The 23,537-nt window shown below is 48.6% G+C and overlaps 1 protein-coding gene across 1 annotated transcript; it reads left to right on the top strand.

Annotated features, from left to right (window-relative positions):
- The first annotated feature begins 4,424 nt into the window (after window positions 1-4,424).
- On the top strand, window positions 4,425-22,782 carry LOC135573615 (uncharacterized). The gene is made up of 3 exons (XM_065022880.1): window positions 4,425-4,835; window positions 9,543-11,826; window positions 22,700-22,782. The coding sequence occupies exons 1-3, from the start codon at window positions 4,425-4,427 to the stop codon at window positions 22,780-22,782; spliced, it is 2,778 nt and encodes a 925-aa protein (XP_064878952.1).
- Window positions 22,783-23,537: the final 755 nt, after the last annotated feature.

Genomic DNA, 23,537 nt, shown 5'->3' on the forward strand with positions numbered 1-23,537 from the left:
GACGTGTCGTTTACTCAGTCTTCTAAGGTAGTTCTGTTGGGGTGACGTGTCGTTTACTCCGTCTTCTAAGGTAGTTCTGTTGGGGTGACGTGTCGTTTACTCCGTCTTCTAAGGTAGTTCTGTTGGGGTGACGTGTCGTTTACTCAGTCTTCTAAGGTAGTTCTGTTGGGGTGACGTGTCGTTTACTCCGTCTTCTAAGGTAGTTCTGTTGGGGTGACGTGTCGTTTACTCAGTCTTCTAAGGTAGTTCTGTTGGGATGACGTGTCGTTTACTCAGTCTTCTAAGGTAGTTCTGTTGGGATGACGTGTCGTTTACTCAGTCTTCTAAGGTAGTTCTGTTGGGGTGACGTGTCGTTTACTCAGTCTTCCAAGGTAGTTCTGTTGGGGTGACGTGTCGTTTACTCCGTGTTCCAAGGTAGTTCTGTTGGGGTGACGTGTCGTTTACTCAGTCTTCTAAGGTAGTTCTGTTGGGGTGACGTGTTGTTTACTCCGTCTTCTAAGGTAGTTCTGTTGGGGTGACGTGTTGTTTACTCCGTCTTCTAAGGTAGTTCTGTTGGGGTGACGTGTCGTTTACTCAGTCTTCTAAGGTAGTTCTGTTGGGGTGACGTGTCGTTTACTCAGTCTTCTAAGGTAGTTCTGTTGGGGTGACGTGTCGTTTACTCCGTCTTCTAAGGTAGTTCTGTTGGGGTGACGTGTCGTTTACTCAGTCTTCTAAGGTAGTTCTGTTGGGATGACGTGTCGTTTACTCAGTCTTCTAAGGTAGTTCTGTTGGGGTGACGTGTCGTTTACTCAGTCTTCTAAGGTAGTTCTGTTGGGGTGACGTGTCGTTTACTCAGTCTTCTAAGGTAGTTCTGTTGGGGTGACGTGTTTTAGCCCAATCACAGTGGTGGATCCAGTGAGCTATATTGATCTAATGTTGGAAGAGTTGGGGAGGAAACAACTAAAGGTAAAATAGCATGAAACAGTGTAAACATAATCTACAGGGTTACAATAAATCAAAGAGTATTATTACACTGTAAAACCTTTCCCTGTAAATGTGTGGGATTATACTGGCACCAGAGCTCCCTGCTTAATACTGTAATTTAGCTTTACAGCAGAGATGCTGTAATATATTTTTACATCTCTGCTGTAAAGGAAAATGACAGTATGAAGCTGGTGCCAGTATAATGCTGTGAATTTACAAGGAATGTCACACCCTGACCATAGTTTGCTTTGTATGTTTCTATGTTTTGGTTGGTCAGGGTGTGAGCTGAGTGGGCATTCTATGTTACATGTCTAGTTTGTCTAGTTCTATGTTTGGCCTGATATGGTTCTCCATCAGAGGCAGGTGTTAGTCATTGTCTCTGATTGGGAACCATATTTAGGTAGCCTGTTTGGTGTTGGGTTTTTGTGGGTGATTGTCGTTGTTACTGTCTCTGTGTTACTTTGCACCAGTATTACTTTGCACCAGTATTACTTTGCACCAGTATTACTTTGCACCAGTATTACTTTGCACCAGTATTACTTTGCACCAGTATTACTTTGCACCAGTATTACTTTGCACCAGTATTACTTTGCACCAGTATCAGGCTGTTTCGGTTTTCGTGTTACGTTTATTGTTTTTGTATTTGATTTGTGTTTACTTTGTTTCATTAAACATGGATGGCAACAGCCACGCCACATTTTGGTCCGACTCTCCTTCACATACAGAAAACCGTTACAGGGAAATTCAACCTAAAATCTAATCGTAATAAAAACAATGCATTTTGACATAAAATACATTCATTCAAATTGTTAACACAATTAACAACAAAATTATCAACAGAATTGACAATAGAAGTAAAAACAATGAACAATGTTTGTTTATATAATTATAAATACATTAAAAAAATGACGCTCGTCTGTTACTGTCACTTTGTCCTATCGTTGTCTTAATATCTTTTCACTTTTGTTTGGAATGTTCTTAATTGGAAAATGCAAAAAAGAAAAAAAAGGAAAAAAACAAAAAACATATTTATACAAATAAGAGCATCATTACAATACGAATGTAAAAACGATATATATTGTGTGTAGGGGTGGGAGAGGGAGGTGGAGTTAAAATTGGGATTGGTACAATCCTAAAGCTATGATCAGGGACAACTCTACTCAGAGTAAGGGGGTTCAGAGGCAGTGAAACACACAATGGGGCAGGAGAACATCCAGTAGGAAGAATTCAGTGCAGCATCAGGTGTTCTTCACTCACTGAGCTCTTTGAGGAACGGGACAAATGTAGGGGTTGAGAACAGCTGGCTTCCTCTGGGCCATCTTGTCATACACTTTGTCTTCAGCGTCATCATATTGGGTTGATTTGAACCAGGAATCTGCACAGCCATTTATCCAACATAGTTGATGAAATATTACATCTATTGAGGCATTGAAGAAACACAAATTAGACTGCTGGGTGATTCTGATGAAACCAGTTGTAAACATGTCTGTAGCAAATTGAGTTACAAAACCATGATGCATCTGTAAAAAATCATTCTGAGTACTAAGATGTCTCATATTTAGCAGTGTCTTCTTTTAAATACATTTTTGCATTTTCGCCTGCATTTTGTACATTCTCATTACGGAAATGTGTCCGGATTTTCATTTTAACACATTTTACTAACTGATTTGATATGTTGCTGTAGTTTGTCCATGAATCATAAAAAAAAATGGTAAACTAGTTTGATGTTTAAATTAAACTATAATATTTATTACCTACAAAACACAGTGTCTGTGGTGGACATTCAGTGACAATTCTTCAAGTTCCTGCAAAAACTCCAATCAGTTAAAAAAAATAGATATATATTCACCCATAATGCATCATCTACAGGAAGTGAAGTTAATTGATTTGCTTCTATGCCTTCAGAATGAGGTTCTTATTCTCATACACCCCATTTAATTCACTCTGCCTTCTCATTACCGAAACAGCTAAAAAGCTCAAAATGGGAAAAAGTCCGATTTAATTTTATACTAATTGAATAAGTAAATGTTAATAATAATTTTCAGTGTTTAACTCAGGCATTTTCTTTAGGGGAGCAATGTTAACAAATATTACATTGATTTGTTTATATCTTTTTTGGACTGTTGCTCTACATAATCATTATTCTGAAATAGATAGGTACATATCCTTAATGTCAGTGATCCAAGAGGACATTTCGTTAAAGATGACCTTATTTATTATTATTATTATTCTGGCTCTTGACCTTCGTACTGGAGTTGCAGCGATCGGGCAAGACCAATTTGGATATCACCAAATTGGGGAGAAAAAGGGGTAAAATAAACCGTCAACAGTGAAGAGGCGACTCCGGGATGCTGGCCTTCTAGGTAGAGTTCCCTCTGTCCAGTCTCAACGTTAACAGTGAAGAGGCGACTCCGGGATGCTGGCCTTCTAGGTAGAGTTCCCTCTGTCCAGTCTCAACGTTAACAGTGAAGAGGCGACTCCGGGATGCTGGCCTTCTAGGTAGAGTTCCCTCTGTCCAGTCTCAACGTTAACAGTGAAGAGGCGACTCCGGGATGCTGGCCTTCTAGGTAGAGCTCCTCTGTCCAGTCTCAACGTCAACTTGTGAGGCATCTGCTTCTCAAACTAGACACTCTAATGTACTTGTCCTTTTGTTCATTTGTGCACCGGGGCCTCCCACTCCTCTTTCTATTCTGGTTAGGGCCAGTTTGCGCTGTACTGTGAAGGGAGTAGTACACAGCGTTGTACGAGATCTTCAGTTTCTTGGCAATAGCCTTAATTTCTCAGAACAAGAATAGACCAACGATTTTCAGAAGAAAGTTATTTGTTTCTGTCCATTTTTTGCATGTAATCGAACCCACTAATGCTGATGCTCCAGATACTCAACTAGTCTAAAAAAGGCTAGTTGTATTGCTTCTTTAATCAGAACAACAGTTTCCAGCTGTGCTAGCATAATTGCAAAAGGGTTTTCTAATGATCAATTAGCCTTTTAAAATGATAAACTTGGATTAGCTAACACAATGTGCCAATGGAACACAGGAGTGATGGTTGCTGATAACGGGCCTCTGTACACCTATGTAGATATTCCATTAAAAATCTGCTGTTTCCAGCTATAATAGTAATTTACAACATTAACAATGTCTACACTGTATTTCTGATAAACTTTATGATATTTCATTGTACAAAAGAATGGGCTTTTATTTTAAAAACAAGGACATTTCTAAGTAACACCACAGTTTTGAATGGTAGTGTGTGTATATATATACATATATATATATTATTATTAATTTTTTTACCCCTTTTTCTCCCCAATTTTGTGATATGCAATTGGTATTTACAGTCTTGTCCGATCATTGCAACTCCCGTACGAAGGTCGAGAGCCATACATCCCCCGAAACATGACCCCGCCAAGCCGCACTGCTTCTTGACACACTGCTTGCTTAACCCAAAAGCCAGCCGCACCAATGTGTCGGAGGAAACACAGTACAACTGGCGACCGTGTCACACGGGAGTTGGTAGAGCGTGATGGGACAAGGACATCCCGGATGGCCAAACCCTCCCCTAACCCAGAAGACCCTGGGCCAATGTGTCGGAGGAAACACAGTCCAACTGGCGACCGTGTAACACGGGAGTTGGTAGAGCATGATGGGACAAGGACATCCCGGATGGCCAAACCCTCCCCTAACCCAGAAGACCCTGGGCCAATGTGTCGGAGGAAACACAGTCCAACTGGCGACCGTGTCACACGGGAGTTGGTAGAGCATGATGGGACAAGGACATCCCGGACGGCCAAACCCTCCCCTAACCCAGAAGACCCTGGGCCAATGTGTCGGAGGAAACACAGTCCAACTGGCGACCGTGTCACACGGGAGTTGGTAGAGCATGATGGGACAAGGACATCCCGGACGGCCAAACCCTCCCCTAACCCGGAAGACGCTGGGCCAATGTGTCGGAGGAAACACAGTCCAACTGGCGACCGTGTCACACGGGAGTTGGTAGAGCGTGATGGGACAAGGACATCCCGGACGGCCAAACCCTCCCCTAACCCGGAAGACGCTGGGCCAATGTGTCGGAGGAAACACAGTCCAACTGGCGACCGTGTCACACGGGAGTTGGTAGAGCATGATGGGACAAGGACATCCCAGACGGCCAAACCCTCCCCTAACCCAGAAGACCCTGGGCAAATGTGTCGGAGGAAACACAGTCCAACTGGCGACCGTGTAACACGGGAGTTGGTAGAGCATGATGGGACAAGGACATCCCGGACGGCCAAACCCTCCCCTAACCCAGAAGACGCTGGGCCAAACCCTCCCCTAACCCGGAAGACGCTGGGCCAATTGGACATTGCCTCATGGATCACCCGGTCGTGGCCGGCTGCATCACAGCCCGGGATCGAACCCGGATCTGTAGTGACGCCTCAAGCACCACTGCAGTGCCTAAGACCACTGTGCCACTCAGAAGCCGAAAGATGACACTTGAGATTTCTGTTGTCAAATGTCAGTTTCGTGAGAATGACACAGCTAGATACATCTACTTTAAACCCTAGCTAACTATTAAAAACATTGCTATATAATCTACACACAATACCACAGATTCTTTTACAAGACTCACAACATTTTATTTTCTCTCATGGCCACCAAATGTTTGCATACTACCGGTACAGTGAACAGGTTTAGCTAATACTGTAACATTATGGAACAATGGTGTAAACAATGGTGAGCAGGGAGAGGCTGTACGGACACTTCTGGCATGAAAAACAATGACATATGTTGCACAGCTGAGAGCAGAGTAAACCGAATCACAGAGGGTTGTGACAGCTAAGGACACTGTGTCCTGGTGTTGTTGTCGTTCATGCTCTTCCCATTGAGTAGACTGTACCACGGTGACATCGAGATGTCGACCAATAACTGATTTATTGTGTAGGTTGCTATCCTATTTGAAATATAAAATGTTTTCTTTCTCACAGGTAATATAGCCATGTTCTCTGTAGCGATGGTGAAAACATAACAGTCACAAATCTGAGCTCAATTATTATCTGGGGGATTTTTCTTCACACAGCATGATATTTCTGAACAATTTAGAGCAGACCGAAAAGGCTTGTGTCAACTTGAGGTAGCTAACTTGCTAGCTAGCAAGCTAAGAAAACATGCACTAATTCAACATTGCCTAGCAATAAATATACTTAAAAAAAAGTAAAGGTACCTACGAAGCAGGTGCTGAAAATATTCTTCCACTTCACAGCCACTTCAAGAAGATATTTAGTAAAAATTGAGGTTTGCGCCTGAAACAAAAACAGTAATCTACAGTAGGCATAAGCTCTTATTGTAAAGAAATACAGTATGTTAGAGTCATTTTTACAGGACATTTCCAATTACAGTTAACAACAATATTCTTATTTTTTGCATTTTACCCATAATGCAGTACATTCTACAGCATTAATGTTGTAAAACATATTTATGGTATTTTGTTGTGCGTTCTACAGTGTTTTACTGTTGAAATGACAGAAACATCTTAGTGTACAGCTAGAGAGCATTCAGCAATACGACAACAACTATTTATATCAGCTATACAGTTCAACACGTAAACAAAAGTGGATTATTTTTCTGTAAGTAACATTGAGATCCACCTAAAATAGGAACTATAAATATGAATCACTGGAGGTTGCTGGCACCTTAATTGGGGAGGACGGGCTCGTGGTAACGACTGGTGCAGAATTAGTGGAATCAGCGTTATCAGGTAGCGGGATTACTGAGAGTCTGGCAGGTTACCGCTGTAGTTTGCTGGGGAATTTCTCCAGCAATGCAGTGAAGCATTGCTTCCGTGGCGTTGCACCCAGGTCTGGAGTTCTTCCATAACGTTTTGAAGTAACTCCTCGTGTCTTCAGATGACAGCTCCTTGTAAGGAGATAGCGTTGTCAAGTTGGTCCGAGTCAGTTGTGCAGTCATGGCCAGTTCTTTCTATCACGATTCAGGATAAGACCCAGATGCAGACACAGGAGAGTTTGATGCTTAGATATTTGTTTTAACACAAGGGTCAAGCAAAGGGCAAGTTGAGGGCAGGCATAGGTTTGAAATCCAGGTTAGAGATAGGCAGGTACAGGAAGGCAGGCAGGCGACCTGACAAGACAAGACGAACTGGCAACAGACAAATGGAAAACGCAGGTATAAATAAGCAGGAAATAATGGAGAAAAATGGGAGACACCTGGTGGGGGGGTGGAGACACCTGGTGGGGGGTGGAGACATCTGGTGGGGGGTGGAGACACCTGGTGGGGGTGGGGGGGGTGGAGACAAGCACAAGACAGGTAAAACAGATCAGGTTGTGGCAACTTCTACTACGAAGCAAACCTCAAATTTTCAACACTATCTTCTAACAATTCAAACTTCTAAACTTCTTCCACTACCATACCAATACTTTTGGTCAACCGGCAAGTTTTAAAGTTGATTTGTTTTTACGTGTTTAGAGCTACAGATGTCAGCAGAAGACGAAGGTTCATAAAAAAGTATGTCAGATTTGAGTAGTTGTTCTTTCAGCAAGCACACCTAATAAAGAAGATATACATGAGAGTGTGACTGCTAAATCAAGTCACAGTAATGAACTGATGTCGTTGTAGTAAAGTAATCAACCATATAATCTGAGAATCTGTCTCCTCACCACGCGCTCTCACCACTGGTGTCCCCCAGGGCTCTGTTCTAGGCCCTCTCCTATTCTCGCTATACACCAAGTCACTTGGCTCTGTCATAACCTCACATGGTCTCTCCTATCATTGCTATGCAGACGACACACAATTAATCTTCTCCTTTCCCCCTCTGATGACCAGGTGGCGAATCGCATCTCTGCATGTCTGGCAGACATATCAGTGTGGATGACGGATCACCACCTCAAGCTGAACCTCGGCAAGACGGAGCTGCTCTTCCTCCCGGGGAAGGACTGCCCGTTCCATGATCTCGCCATCACGGTTGACAACTCCATCGTGTCCTCCTCCCAGAGCGCTAAGAACCTTGGCGTGATCCTGGACAACACCCTGTCGTTCTCAACTAACATCAAGGCGGTGGCCCGTTCCTGTAGGTTCATGCTCTACAACATCCGCAGAGTACGACCCTGCCTCACACAGGAAGCGGCGCAGGTCCTAATCCAGGCACTTGTCATCTCCCGTCTGGATTACTGCAACTCGCTGTTGGCTGGGCTCCCTGCCTGTGCCATTAAACCCCTACAACTCATCCAGAACGCCGCAGCCCGTCTGGTGTTCAACCTTCCCAAGTTCTCTCACGTCACCCCGCTCCTCCGCTCTCTCCACTGGCTTCCAGTTGAAGCTCACATCCGCTACAAGACCATGGTGCTTGCCTACGGAGCTGTGAGGGGAACGGCACCTCAGTACCTCCAGGCTCTGATCAGGCCCTACACCCAAACAAGGGCACTGCGTTCATCCACCTCTGGCCTGCTCGCCTCCCTACCACTGAGGAAGTACAGTTCCCGCTCAGCCCAGTCAAAACTGTTCGCTGCTCTGGCCCCCCAATGGTGGAACAAACTCCCTCACGACGCCAGGACAGCGGAGTCAATCACCACCTTCCGGAGACACCTGAAACCCCACCTCTTTAAGGAATACCTAGGATAGGATAAAGTAATCCTTCTCACCCCCCTTAAAAGACTTAGATGCACTATTGTAAAGTGGCTGTTCCACTGGATGTCATAAGGTGAAAGCACCAATTTGTAAGTCGCTCTGGATAAGAGCGTCTGCTAAATGACTTAAATGTAAATGTAAATATATTATGTTTCATGCCTTCATGTATGTGTGTGTGTGTGTGTGTGTGTGTACGTGTGTGTGTTCATGTGTGAGTCTGTGCATGTGTGTGTGTGTGTGTGTTCATGTGTGAGTCTGTGCATATGTACGTGTGTGTGTGTGAGTCTGTGTGTGTTTGTGTGTGTCTATGCATGCGTATGTGTGTGTGTTCATGTGTGAGTCTGTGCATATGTACGTATGTATGTGTGTGTGTGTGTGTGTGTGTGTGTGTGTGTGTGTGTGTGTGTGTGTGTGTGAGTCTGTGCATATGTACGTATGTGTGTGTGTGTGTGTGTGTGTGTGTGTGTGTGTGTGTCTGTGTGTCATATCCCTCTCCCACACAGAAAGGAGCCCGTAGGCACCGTCTAGAGCCCTGTCTAAAAGTCACAGTAACACCCCGTCACACCAAATGTTAGCATTTCACAGAACTGATAGTTAGACGACGGCGTAAAGACCACAGATATGTCACTTTCAATTTGAATATGAGATGTCAAACAACCCACTGTCTCACCGCCCGCCATGCAGTGACTGCCTCCTCCTCCTCCTCCTCCTCCTCCTCCTCCTCCTCATCCTTCTCCACTATGTCTCCCTCCTCCTCTTTCTCCCCCTCATCCTCATGCTCTTCCCCCTCCCCCTCCTCCTCCTTCTCCACTTCGTCCTCTTCTCCCTCTTCCTCCCCTCCTCTTCATCCCCCTCTTTTCTCGTTCTCCTCTTCCGATCGGCAGACTGCCAAAGGCCGCATAGGAGTAGAAGGAAGAGAGAACACACTGCCTGCCCCAGATCACTCCCTACTGCCTGTCCCAGATCACTCCCTACTACCTGCCTCAGGTCCCTCCCTACTACCTGCCCCAGGTCACTCCCTACTACCTGCCCCAGATCACTCCCTACTATCTGTCCCAGATCACTCCCTACTACCTGCCCCAGATCATTCCCTACTGCCTGCCCCAGGTCCCTCCCTACTACCTGCCCCAGGTCCCTCCCTACTACCTACCCCAGGTCCCTCCCTACTACCTGCCCCAGATCACTCCCTACTGCCTGCCCCAGGTCCCTCCCTACTGCCTGCCCCAGGTCCCTCCCTACTACCTACCCCAGGTCCCTCCCTACTACCTGCCCCAGATCACTCCCTACTGCCTGCCCCAGGTCCCTCCCTACTACCTGACCCAGGTCCCTCCCTACTACCTGCCCCAGGTCCCTCCCTACTCTCTGCCCCAGATCACTCCCTACTGCCTGCCCCAGGTCCCTCCCTACTACCTGACCCAGGTCCCTCCCTACTACCTGCCCCAGGTCCCTCCCTACTCTCTGCCCCAGATCCCCCTACTGCCTGCCCCAGATCCCCCTACTGCCTGCCCCAGATCCCCCTACTGCCTGTCCCAGATCCCCCCTACTGCCTGCCCCAGATCCCCCTACTGCCTGCCCCAGATCTCCCCATACTGCCTGCCCGATATCCCTCCACTGCCTGCCCCAGATCCCTCCACTGCCCCAGATCCCCCTACTGCCTGCCCCAGATCTCCCCTACTGCCTGCCCCAGATCCCTCCACTGCCTGCCCCAGATCCCCCTACTGCCTGCCCCATATCCCTCCACTGCCTGCCCCAGATCCCTCCACTGCCCCAGATCCCCCTACTGCCTGCCCCAGATCACTCCCTACTGCCTGCCCCAGATCTCCCCCTACTGCCTGCCCCATATCCCTCCACTGCCTGCCCCAGATCCCTCCACTGCCCCAGATCCCCCTACTGCCTGCCCCAGATCCCTCCACTGCCTGCCCCAGATCCCTCCACTGCCTGCCCCAGATCCCTCCACTGCCTGCCCCAGATCCCCCTACTGCCTGCCCCATATCCCTCCACTGCCTGCCCCAGATCCCTCCACTGCCCCAGATCCCTCCACTGCCCCAGATCCCCCTACTGCCTGCCCCAGATCCCCCTACTGCCTGCCCCAGATCTCCCCTACTGCCTGCCCCATATCCCTCCACTGCCTGCCCCAGATCCCTCCACTGCCCCAGATCCCCCTACTGCCTGCCCCAGATCCCTCCACTGCCTGCCCCAGATCCCTCCACTGCCCCAGATCCCCCTACTGCCTGCCCCAGATCCCTCCACTGCCTGCCCCAGATCCCTCCACTGCCTGCACCAGATCCCTCCACTGCCCCAGATCTCCCCCTACTGCCTGCCCCAGATCCCTCCACTGCCTGCCCCAGATCCCCTACTGCCTGCCCCATATCCCTCCACTGCCTGCCCCAGATCCCTCCACTGCCCCAGATCCCTCCACTGCCCCAGATCCCCCTACTGCCTGCCCCAGATCACTCCCTACTGCCTGCCCCAGATCTCCCCTACTGCCTGCCCCATATCCCTCCACTGCCTGCCCCAGATCCCTCCACTGCCCCAGATCCCCCGCTACTGCCTGCCCCAGATCCCTCCACTGCCTGCCCCAGATCCCTCCACTGCCTGCCCCAGATCCCTCCACTGCCTGCCCCAGATCCCCCCACTGCCTGCCCCAGATCTCCCCTACTGCCTGCCCCATATCCCTCCACTGCCTGCCCCAGATCCCTCCACTGCCCCAGATCCCCCTACTGCCTGCCCCAGATCCCTCCACTGCCTGCACCAGATCCCTCCACTGCCTGTCCCAGATCCCTCCACTGCCTGCCCCAGATCCCCCACTGCCTGCCCCAGATCCCTCCAATGCCTGCCCCAGATCCCCCCACTGCCTGCCCCAGATCCCCCTACTGCCTGCCCCAGATCCCTCCACTGCCTGCCCCAGACCCCTCCACTGCCTGCCCCAGATCCCCCCACTGCCTGCCCCAGATCCCCCCACTGCCTGCCCCAGATCCCTCCACTGCCTGCCCCAGACCCCTCCACTGCCTGCCCCAGATCCCTCCACTGCCCCAGATCCCCCCACTGCCCCAGACCCCTCCACTGCCTGCCCCAGATCCCTCCACTGCCCCAGATCCCCCCACTGCCCCAGATCCCCCCACTGCCTGCCCCAGATCACTCCACTGCCTGCCCCAGATCCCTCCACTTCCTGCCCCAGATCCCCCACTTCCTGCCCCAGATCCCCCCCACTGCCTGCCCCATTGCAGCACCGATGCACCGCGCCACCGTACCCTCTCTCTGCCCGCCCACTCAGGCACACACACACACAGCCTCCTTTATGTATTTGTTCCTCCTTGGTTGTTTAGACCCCATTAGGGAGCTAATTGTGATGAGGCTGAGGTCTGAGGTATTGTAGTAAAGTACAGTTAGTTCATGGCTAATTGCTCCAACAGCTGCTGGTGGTTATGAAAACGAGCAAGAAGGAGGAACAGAGGAGAGGAGAGAAGGGGTCTCTTCTACAGCACTGGTCCCAGCTCCGGTGCACTCTAGGCTGGGCGTAGTGGAGCACCACCAGGGTCTCTCTGGAGCGCGACGCAGAACAGAACAGGCATCCGGATAAATCACCATACTCTCTGAGGAGCCTGCTGTTTTATATTTTCTGTGTGTGTGTGTGCATGCGTTTATGCGTGTGCGCATATGTGTGTGTGACAGTATCTCTCCATGTTTTTATTTCTGGCAACCTCCCCAGCCCTTCTCCATATTCCCATATGAGCCAGCAGACCCCCCTTTGGGCTAGCAGTGCTTCATGTGTGACAGTTAGCATGTGGCGGAACCCTCTGATGTGGAAGGAAGTGAACGGTGGGTTTGGTGCCAGCTCCACCACAGAGCAGAGCAGAGGAGGGATATCACAGAGGCTGCTGCTGCCAATAGCCTGGTGCTCTGGATGAAAGCCTTGGCGATAAGTCCTGATCCTGTAACCATGCAGGTGAAGGGTGGAGGAATGTGGATATGGTCCAATGTGTTTCAGCCAATGAGATTGTCCCTTTAGCAACTCTGCAGGGTCCAGAGTCGCTACTCTCCTCCTGTTCTCTCTGTTCCACTTCCCTATTAGCTTTAGGCACTTTATCAATTTGTAACTAGCTAGGTAGAACAACCACATATCACAGGCATAGTCAGTACACTTCTCCTCAGTAAAGTAGCCATCAGCGAGGTGGGGTGCTTTGCAGTTATTTAAGAGAGTCTTCGAAGAAAGTAGGGTTTCAGATATTTTTGTAGATGGGCAGGGACTCTGCTATCCTATCTTCAGTGGTTAGCTTGTTCCACCATTGTGGTGCCAGGACTACGCCTCAGGATAAGACCAAGATGCAAACACAGGAGGTGGATAGTTTGAATCTCAGATATTTATTATAACACAGGGGGCAGGCAAATGGCAGGTCGAGGGCAGGCAGAGGTTCGTAATCCAGATCAGAGTCAAGCAGGTACCGGACTTCTGGCAGGTTCAGGGTCAGGAAAGGTTTGAACAAAGTAGAAACAAAATTTTGAGAACAAGAAACCGGGAAACACGCTGGTACGACCTGACAAGACAAGACGAACTGGATACAGACAAACAGAAAATGCATGTATAAATACACAGGAGATAAAGGGGGGGAAATGGGCAACACCTGGTGGGGGGGGGGTGGAGACAAGCACAACACAGGTGAAACTGATCAGGGTGTGACACCAGGACAGAGAACAGTTGGACTGGGCTGAGCGGGGTCTGAAATCCTGTTAGGGGTAGGAGGGCCAAGAGTCCAGAGGTGGCAGGACTTGGGTTGGGAGGAAGGTTTGAGCATACCCTGAAGTTTTTATTTATTTGACCTTTATTTTACTAGGCAAGTCAGTTAAGAACAAATTCTTATTTTCAATGACGGCCTAGGAACAGTGGGTTAACTGCCTGTTCAGGGGCAGAACGACAGATTTGTACCTTGTCGGCTCGGGGATTCGAACTTGCAACCTTTCGGTTCCTAGTCCAGCGCTCTAACCACTAGGCTACCCTGCCGCCCCAAGTTAGGGTGGGGCAGTTCCTCTTGCTGCTATGTAGGCAAGCACCATGGTCTTGTAGTGGATGCGAGCTTCGACTGGAAGCTAGTGGAGGACCGGGGTGACATGGGAGAGCATGAGAAGGTTGAAAACCAGACGGGATGCAGCGTTTTTGGATACATTTCAGAGGTTTGTTGTCAGAACCCAGCCAACAGCGAGTTGCAGTAGTCCAGATGGGAAATGACAAGTGCCTGGATTAGGACATGTGCTGCTTCCTGTGTGAGGTAGGGTCGTACTATGCAGATGTTGTAGAGCATGAACCTGCAGGAACATGGTAGTAGGTACACCATATTTCTAGCTCTAGCTTAACATGGTAACAGCTATATCATAACTCTAGCTTTTAACATGGTAGTAGCAAACCATAGCTCTAGCCTAGCATGGTAGTAGCTATATCATAACTCTAGCCTGGCTCTAGCCTAGCATGATAGTAGCTACACCATAGTTCTATTCTAGCATGATAGTAGCTACACCATAGTTCTATTCTAGCATGGTAGTAGCTACACCATAGTTATATTCTAGCATGATAGTAGCTACACCATAGTTCTATTCTAGCATGGTAGTAGCTACACCATAGTTCTATTCTAGCATGATAGTAGCTACACCATAGTTCTATTCTAGCATGATAGTAGCTACACCATAGTTATATTCTAGCATGATAGTAGCTACACCATAGTTCTATTCTAGCATGATAGTAGCTACACCATAGTTCTATTCTAGCATGGTAGTAGCTACACCATAGTTATATTCTAGCATGGTAGTAGCTACACCATAGTTATATTCTAGCATGGTAGTAGCTACACCATAGTTCTATTCTAGCATGGTAGTAGCTACACCATAGCTCTAGCCTAGCATTGTAGTAGCTATATCATAGCTCTAGCCTAGCATTGTAGTAGCTATATCATAGCTCTAGCCTAGCATGGTAGTAGCTAAACCATAGTTCTATTCTAGCATGATAGTAGCTACACCATAGTTCTATTCTAGCATGATAGTAGCTACACCATAGTTCTATTCTAGCATGATAGTAGCTACACCATAGTTATATTCTAGCATGATAGTAGCTACACCATAGTTCTATTCTAGCATGATAGTAGCTACACCATAGTTCTATTCTAGCATGATAGTAGCTACACCATAGTTCTATTCTAGCATGATAGTAGCTACACCATAGCTCTATTCTAGCATGATAGTAGCTACACCATAGTTCTATTCTAGCATGGTAGTAGCTACACCATAGTTCTATTCTAGCATGATAGTAGCTACACCATAGTTCTATTCTAGCATGATAGTAGCTACACCATAGTTATATTCTAGCATGATAGTAGCTACACCATAGTTCTATTCTAGCATGATAGTAGCTACACCATAGTTCTATTCTAGCATGGTAGTAGCTACACCATAGTTATATTCTAGCATGGTAGTAGCTACACCATAGTTATATTCTAGCATGGTAGTAGCTACACCATAGTTCTATTCTAGCATGGTAGTAGCTACACCATAGCTCTAGCCTAGCATTGTAGTAGCTATATCATAGCTCTAGCCTAGCATTGTAGTAGCTATATCATAGCTCTAGCCTAGCATGGTAGTAGCTAAACCATAGTTCTATTCTAGCATGATAGTAGCTACACCATAGTTATATTCTAGCATGGTAGTAGCTACACCATAGTTCTATTCTAGCATGATAGTAGCTACACCATAGTTCTATTCTAGCATGGTAGTAGCTACACCATAGTTATATTCTAGCATGGTAGTAGCTACACCATAGTTCTATTCTAGCATGATAGTAGCTACACCATAGTTCTATTCTAGCATGGTAGTAGCTACACCATAGTTCTATTCTAGCATGGTAGTAGCTAAACCATAGTTCTATTCTAGCATGGTAGTAGCTACACCATAGTTCTATTCTAGCATGATAGTAGCTACACCATAGTTATATTCTAGCATGATAGTAGCTACACCGTAGCTCTAGCCTACGTCTGCCTGACTTGACTGCTCATTTATTCTGTTCATACTAGCCACGCTGATGATGAATGTCCCACGGACTGCACATGTGTTCAAATATTCATCAATCAGGGCGCGCCAATTTAGAAAGGAGGAAAACCAATAGCATGTTCTGTGGCAACGGTCATGGTATATTTATATGAATATTTAGGCCGTGGGTGGCACATTGAGATGAATCTGTGCCTTAGTCACTTTTTAACCAATTGCATTTATTATTATTTCTTTATATTGAGCAGGGAGAAGGAGAGTAGAGGGGGAGGAGAGAATGAAGGGGAGAGAGGGGGAGGAGAGAATGAAGGGGGAGAGAGGCGGAGGAGAGAATGAAGGGGGAGAGAGGCGGAGGAGAGAATGAAGGGGGAGAGAGGGGAGGAGAGAATGAAGGGGGAGAGAGGCGGAGGAGAGAATGAAGGGGGAGATAGGCGGAGGAGAGAATGAAGGGGGAGAGAGGCGGAGGAGAGAAATGAGGGGGAGAGAGGCGGAGGAGAGAATGAAGGGGGAGAGAGGCGGAGGAGAGAATGAAGGGGAGAGAGGCGGAGGAGAGAATGAAGGGGGAGAGGGGGAGGAGAGAATGAAGGGGGAGAGAGGGGGAGAGAGAATGAAGGGGGAGAGAGGGGAGGAGAGAATGAAGGGGGAGAGATGGGGAGGAGAGAATGAAGGGGGAGAGAGGGGGAGGAGAGAATGAAGGGGAGAGAGGCGGAGGAGAGAATGAAGGGGGAGAGAGGGGGAGGAGAGAATGAAGGGGGAGAGAGGGGGAGGAGAGAATGAAGGGGGAGAGAGGCGGATGGAGAGAATGAAGGGGGAGAGAGGGGGAGGAGAGAATGAAGGGGGAGAGAGGGGGAGGAGAGAATGAAGGGGGAGAGAGGCGGAGGAGAGAATGAAGGGGGAGAGAGGGGGAGGAGAGAATGAAGGGGGAGAGAGGGGGGGAGAGAATGAAGGGGGAGAGAGGCGGAGGAGAGAATGAAGGGGGAGAGAGGGGGAGGAGAGAATGAGGGGGAGAGAGGCGGAGGAGAGAATGAAGGGGAGAGAGGCGGAGGAGAGAATGAAGGGGATGAGAGCGGAGGAGAGAATGAAGGGGAGAGAGCGGAGGAGAGAATGAAGGGGGAGAGAGGGGGAGGAGAGAATGAAGGGGGAGAGAGGGGGAGGAGAGAATGAAGGGGGAGAGAGGGGGAGGAGAGAATGAAGGGGAGAGAGGGGAGGAGAGAATGAAGGGGGAGAGAGGGGGAGGAGAGAATGAAGGGGGGAGAGAGGGGAGGAGAGAATGAAGGGGGAGAGAGGGGGAGGAGAGAATGAAGGGGGAGAGAGGGGGAGGAGAGAATGAAGGGGAGAGAGGGGGAGGAGAGAATGAAGGGGGAGAGAGGGGGAGGAGAGAATGAAGGGGGAGAGAGAGGGGAGGAGAGAATGAAGGGGGAGAGATGGGGAGGAGAGAATGAAGGGGGAGAGAGGGGAGGAGAGAATGAAGGGGGAGAGAGGGGAGGAGAGAATGAAGGGGAGAGAGAGGGGAGGAGAGAATGAAGGGGGAGAGAGGGGAGGAGAGAATGAAGGGGGAGAGAGGGGAGGAGAGAATGAAGGGGAGAGAGGGGAGGAGAGAATGAAGGGGGAGAGAGGGGGAGGAGAGAATGAAGGGGGAGCTCAGGGGGGGAGAGAATGAAGGGGGAGAGAGGGGAGGAGAGAATGAAGGGGAGAGAGGGGGAGGAGAAATGAAGGGGGGGAAGAGGGGGGGGAGGAGAGAATGAAGGGGGAGAAGGGGGAGGAGAGAATGAAGGGGAGAGAGGGGGAGGAGAGAATGAGGGGGAGAGAGGCGGGGAGAGAATGAAGGGGGAGAGAGGGGGAGGAGAGAATGAAGGGGGAGAGAGGGGAGGAGAGAATGAAGGGGGAGAGAGGCGGAGGAGAGAATGAAGGGGGAGAGGGGGCGGAGGAGAGAATGAAGGGGGAGAGGCGGAGGAGGGAGGGGGAGAGAGGGGAAGAGAAGGGGGAGAGAGGCGGAGGGAGAGAATGAAGGGGGAGAGAGGGGAGGAGAGAATGAAGGGGAGAGAGGGGAGGAGAGAATGAAGGGGGAGAGAGGGGGAGGAGAGAATGAAGGGGGAGAGAGGGGGAGGAGAGAATGAAGGGGAGAGAGGGGGAGGAGAGAATGAAGGGGGAGAGAGGGGAGGAGAGAATGAAGGGGAGAGAGGCGGAGGAGAGAATGAAGGGGGGAGAGGGGGGAGGAGAGAATGAAGGGGGAGAGAGGCGGAGGAGAGAATGAAGGGGGAGAGAGGGGAGGAGAGAATGAAGGGGAGAGAGGGGGAGGAGAGAATGAAGGGGGAGAGAGGGGAGGAGAGAATGAAGGGGGAGAGAGGGGGAGGGGGAGGAGAGAATGAAGGGGGAGAGAGGGGAGGAGAGAATGAAGGGGGAGAGAGGGGAGGAGAGAATGAAGGGGGAGAGAGGGGGAGGAGAGAATGAAGGGGAGAGAGGGGAGGAGGAGAGAATGAAGGGGGAGAGAGGCGGAGGAGAGAATGAAGGGGAGAGAGGCGGAGGAGAGAATGAAGGGGGGAGAGAAGAGAATGAAGGGGGAGAGAGGCGGAGGAGAGAATGAAGGGGGAGAGAGGGGGAGGAGAGAATGAAGGGGGAGAGAGGGGGAGGAGAGAATGAAGGGGAGAGAGGGGAGGAGAGAATGAAGGGGGAGAGGGGGAGGAGAGAATGAAGGGGGAGAGAGGGGGAGGAGAGAATGAAGGGGGAGAGAGGGGGAGGAGAGAATGAAGGGGGAGAGAGGCGGAGGAGAGAATGAAGGGGGGAGAGGCGGAGGAGAGAATGAAGGGGAGAGAGGCGGAGGAGAGAATGAAGGGGGAGAGAGGCGGAGGAGAGAATGAAGGGGAGAGAGGCGGAGGAGAGAATGAAGGGGGAGAGAGGCGGAGGAGAGAATGAAGGGGGAGAGAGGCGGAGGAGAGAATGAAGGGGGAGAGAGGCGGAGGAGAGAATGAAGGGGGAGAGAGGCGGAGGAGAGAATGAAGGGGGAGAGAGGCGGAGGAGAGAATGAAGGCGGGGGAGAGAGGGGGAGGAGAGAATGAAGGGGGAGAGAGGGGGAGGAGAGAATGAAGGGGGAGAGAGGGGGGAGGAGAGAATGAAGGGGAGAGAGGCGGAGGAGAGAATGAAGGGGGAGAGAGGCAGAGGAGAGAATGAAGGGGGAGAGAGGGGAGGAGAGAATGAAGGGGGAGAGGCGGAGGAGAGAATGAAGGGGAGAGAGGCGGAGGAGAGAATGAAGGGGGAGAGAGGCGGAGGAGAGAATGAAGGGGGAGAGAGGCGGAGGAGAGAATGAAGGGGAGAGAGGCGGAGGAGAGAATGAAGGGGGAGAGAGGCGGAGGAGAGAATGAAGGGGGAGAGAGGCGGAGGAGAGAATGAAGGGGGAGAGAGGCGGAGGAGAGAATGAAGGGGGAGAGAGGCGGAGGAGAGAATGAAGGGGGAGAGAGGCGGAGGAGAGAATGAAGGGGGAGAGAGGCGGAGGAGAGAATGAAGGGGAGAGAGGCGGAGGAGAGAATGAAGGGGGAGAGAGGCAGAGGAGAGAATGAAGGGGGAGAGAGGCGGAGGAGAGAATGAAGGGGGAGAGAGGCGGAGGAGAGAATGAAGGGGGAGTGAGGCGGAGGAAAGTGGGAGACAATATGAGAAGGTCTTTGATGTGGTCGGCTGTGGAAATGGACTCAGGATTTCTCCAGTGGTGTTTTAGAATTCAAAAAAGTAATGTCAGTCGGACTCTAAGAAAATCCTCATTTCATGTGTATAATACCTGTTGATTACCAGAAAGCGGCAGAACTGTCTGGATAAGTCATTTTAGATTGTTGTTCATTAACTACTTAAAGCTACTAAAATGCTGCTATTTCCTTTGAGCTTTTGCAAAAATAAAATTTTCAGTATCATGAAATCAGACCTAATTTTTCCTTGTCTCGAACACAGATGGTTACCAGAAGTACTTGATTAATCAATGCTCCTTACAGTTCCTAACAGTGCATTTCTGTACTGACAGTATTTTCTCTCTCTCTCTTCCTTCCCCCTATCTCAATCTCTCTCCCCCTCTCTCTCTCCTGTCCCCCTATCTCAATCTCTCTCCCTCTCTCTCTCTCCTGTCCCCCTATCTCAATCTCTCTCCCTCTCTCTCTCTCCTGTCCCCCTATCTCAATCTCTCTCCCTCTCTCTCTCTCCTGTCCCCCTATCTCAATCTCTCTCCCTCTCTCTCTCTCTCCTCTCCCCCTATCTCTCTCTCTCCCCTCTCTCTCTCTCCTGTCCCCCTATCTCAATCTCTCTCCCTCTCTCTCTCTTCCTTCCCCCTATCTCAATCTCTCTCCCCTCTCTCTCTCTTCCTTCCCCCTATCTCAATCTCTCTCCCTCTCTCTCTCTTCCTTCCCCTATCTCAATCTCTCTCCCTCTCTCTCTCTCTTCCTTCCCCCTATCTCAATCTCTCTCTCTCTCTCTTTCCCCTTCAATCTTTCAATCTCCCCTATTTCAATTTCTCTCCCTCTCTCTATCTCAATCTCAATCTCACTCTCACTCTCACTCTCAATCTCTCTCTCAATCTCTCTCTCTCTCTCTCTATCTCTCTCTCTTTCTTTATCTCTCTGTCTCTCTCTCTCTCTCTCTCTCTCTCTCTCTCTCTCTCTCTCTCTCTCTTCTCTCAATCTCTCTCTCCCCTTCCTCTCTCTCAATCTCTCCTCCCTCTCCCCTATCTCAATCTCTCCCTCCTCTCTCCCCCTATCTCTTCCTCTTCCCCTATCTCAATCTCTCTCTCCTCTCTCTCTCTCCTTTCCCCTATCTCAATCTCTCTCCCTCTCGCTCTCTCCTTTCCCCTATCTCAATCTCTCTCCCTCTCTCTCTCATTTCCCCCTATCTCAATCTCTCCCCCTCTCTCTCTTCCTTCCCCTATCTCAATCTCTCTCCCTCTCTCTCTTCCTTCCCCTATCTCAATCTCTCTCCCTCTCTCTCTCCTTTCCCCCTATCTCAATCTCTCTCCCTCTCGCTCTCTCCTTTCCCCTATCTCAATCTTTCTCCCTCTCTCTCTCATTTCCTATCTCTCTCTCTCCCTCTCTATCTTCCTTCCCCTATCTCAATCTCTCTCTCTTCTCTCAATCTCAATCTCACTCGCTCTCTCCTTTCCCCTCTCTCTCTCTCTCTCTCTCTCTCTCTCTCTCTCTCTCTCTCTCTCTCTCAATCTCTCCCCCCCTCTCTCTCTCCCTTCAACCTACCTCAATCTCTCTCCCTCTCTCAATTTCCATTCATTTCAATTTAAAGGGCTTCATTGGCATGGGGAACATATAAATATATTTATATGTTTATATTGCCAAAGCAAGTGAAATAGACAATAAACAAAAGGGAAATAAACAATTGTAAATTAACAGTAAACATTACACTAAGAAACGTTTTAAAATAATAAAAACATTTAAAATGGTATTTTATTGGCTATGTACAGTGTTGTAACAATGTGCAAATAGTTTAAATATGAAAGGAAAAATAAATAAACATAAAAATATAGGTTATATCTCCTCCATTCAAGTGGACTGGGGGGGGGTCATCCCAGTTGCTGTTCTGTTTACCCAGCAGAGTCACCCTCTCCTGGGGCAGGTATGACAGGAAGTGAGCCAGATGGCACGAGCCAGGTCTGGAGCATGTGACCTACTCTCTGGAGAATGTGAAGAAACTAAAGGTTAGGGAAGATGGGAAAAGGAGTCAGGGTGAAGGAAAAGAGACGATGAATGCAGAGAGTGGAGAAAGAAGAGGGAGAGGTGAGGATGAGATGGGAGGCGGGAAGGGCATAGGGGGCGAATAGAGGTGCCTTTAATATTTCTTCTTCTCTTAGGCCCTGTTTGAATACTTTAATGTCTCAACAAAGGGAGGAAGGAAGGTTGCATTTAAAAGGTATTTCAACAGGGCCCTGGTTTTGGACGATTTCTGTTTTGAATGAGTGAGTATTATAGAGCTCAACACTTTCCTCCTGTATGAGCCATCTGTATGAGTCATCTGTATTATCCATCTGTATTATCCATCTGCATGATCCATCTGCATGATCCACCTGCTTAATCCATCTGTATGAGCCATCTGTATTATCCATCTGTATGATCCATCTATATGATCCATCTGTATGATCCATCTATATGATCCATCTGTATGAGCCATCTGTATGAGTCACCTGTATGATCCATCTATATTATCAATCTGTATGAGCCATCTGTATGAGCCATCTGCATGAGACATCTGTATTATCCATCTGCATGATCCATCTGCACTATCCATCTGCTTTATCCATCTGAATTATCCATCTGCATGATCCATCCGTATTATCCATCCGTATGAGCCATCTGTATGAGTCATCTATATGATCCATCTGTATGAGCCATCTGTATGATCCATCTATATTATCCATCTGTATGATCCATCTGTATGATCCATCTATATTATCCATCTGTATGATCCATCTGTATGAGCCATCTGTATGATCCATCTATATTATCCATCTGTATGAGCCATCTGTATGAGTTATCTGTATGATCCATCTGTAACTCTGTAACACTTCTTATGTAGTCCTGTCCACAGTCATGAACCAAATCCTATTTAATAAAATCAGAGACAGAGAGGCCCTGTGGCTGCTATACCTCAGACCCCGAGGAAACCAGGCGGTCTCAGGTGGCTTGGAAAACACACATCCTTGTTTAACCAAGCAGGAAGCGAGCAGGAAGTTACAGTATCTGTAGTGTACAGTCAGTTCTCTTTTTAGACGCCGGAGATCTAGTAACTGCGGTAACGTTAAATGGATGTTTGTCATCATTAGAGGAATGTCTCTCGATCATAACATCTCTCTAGTCGCTCATCGTATTGTAGAACTACAACCTCCTTTTGTATTTCATACATACCTCCCTCTCTCTTTCTCTTCCATGCTGCCTCTTGCTCCCTGCTCTAATTGGCTTTGATCTAAAATTGGCCGGGGTAAGAAGTCTGTCTTTTACAGTCACATTTTCATATGGGGGGCTTTGAACATATTGGAAGGGGGTTCATTTTCTACTTTGACTTCCCTGGGACACCGGGAGGGTTGAGCATATGGTGAACACCCTCGTCACTCCCCACAGCAGCACCCGCCACACGGCCCGCCGGAGTCTCCAGCGACAACAGGAGGGACCATATTCCAATTTCTGCTTCCTGTCAGCGGTGAATCCCAGGGCGCTACCCTCACTCTCCGATCCTCCTCTCTGATCGGTCTCCCCCATCCCTGCTCCTCCAACATCTCTCTCCACACACACACACACACACACACACACACACACACACACACACACACACACACACACACACACACACACACACACACACACACACACACACACACACACAGAGAAGCAAATCAGCATCTCTGTATCACAGTCTGTTACTGTTGAAGGAAGAGTAAAATAACATTGCATTGTATTTCCCTCACACTTTACTGTGTAAATGATGGTAGATCTGACAGTCAGAAAGTCAGTGTTTATGGGTAACACTCAGTCAGTGAAATGTAGAGGCTAACTGGTGGAAAATGTCAAGACAAGTCTGATTCATTAAGCCTGTCTTAGTAAGACAAGTCTGATTCATTAAGCCTTTCTTTGTAAGACAAGTCTGATTCATTAAGCCTGTCTTTGTAAGACAAGTCTGATTCATTAAGCCTGTCTTTGTAAGACAAGTCTGATTCATTAAGCCTGTCTTAGTAAGACAAGTCTGATTCATTAAGCCTGTCTTAGTAAGACAAGTCTGATTCATTAAGCCAGTCTTAGTTAGACCATATAAGAAATAGATAAAACATTTTTTTTCACCTTTATTTAACCAGGTAGTCCAGTTGAGAACAAGTTCTCATTTACAACTGTGACCTGGCCAAGGTAAAACAAAGCAGTGCGACACAAACAACAACACAGAGTTACACATGGAATAAACAATCGT

This window comes from Oncorhynchus nerka, linkage group LG10 (assembly GCF_034236695.1).
Source record: "Oncorhynchus nerka isolate Pitt River linkage group LG10, Oner_Uvic_2.0, whole genome shotgun sequence".
NCBI lineage: Eukaryota > Metazoa > Chordata > Actinopteri > Salmoniformes > Salmonidae > Oncorhynchus > Oncorhynchus nerka.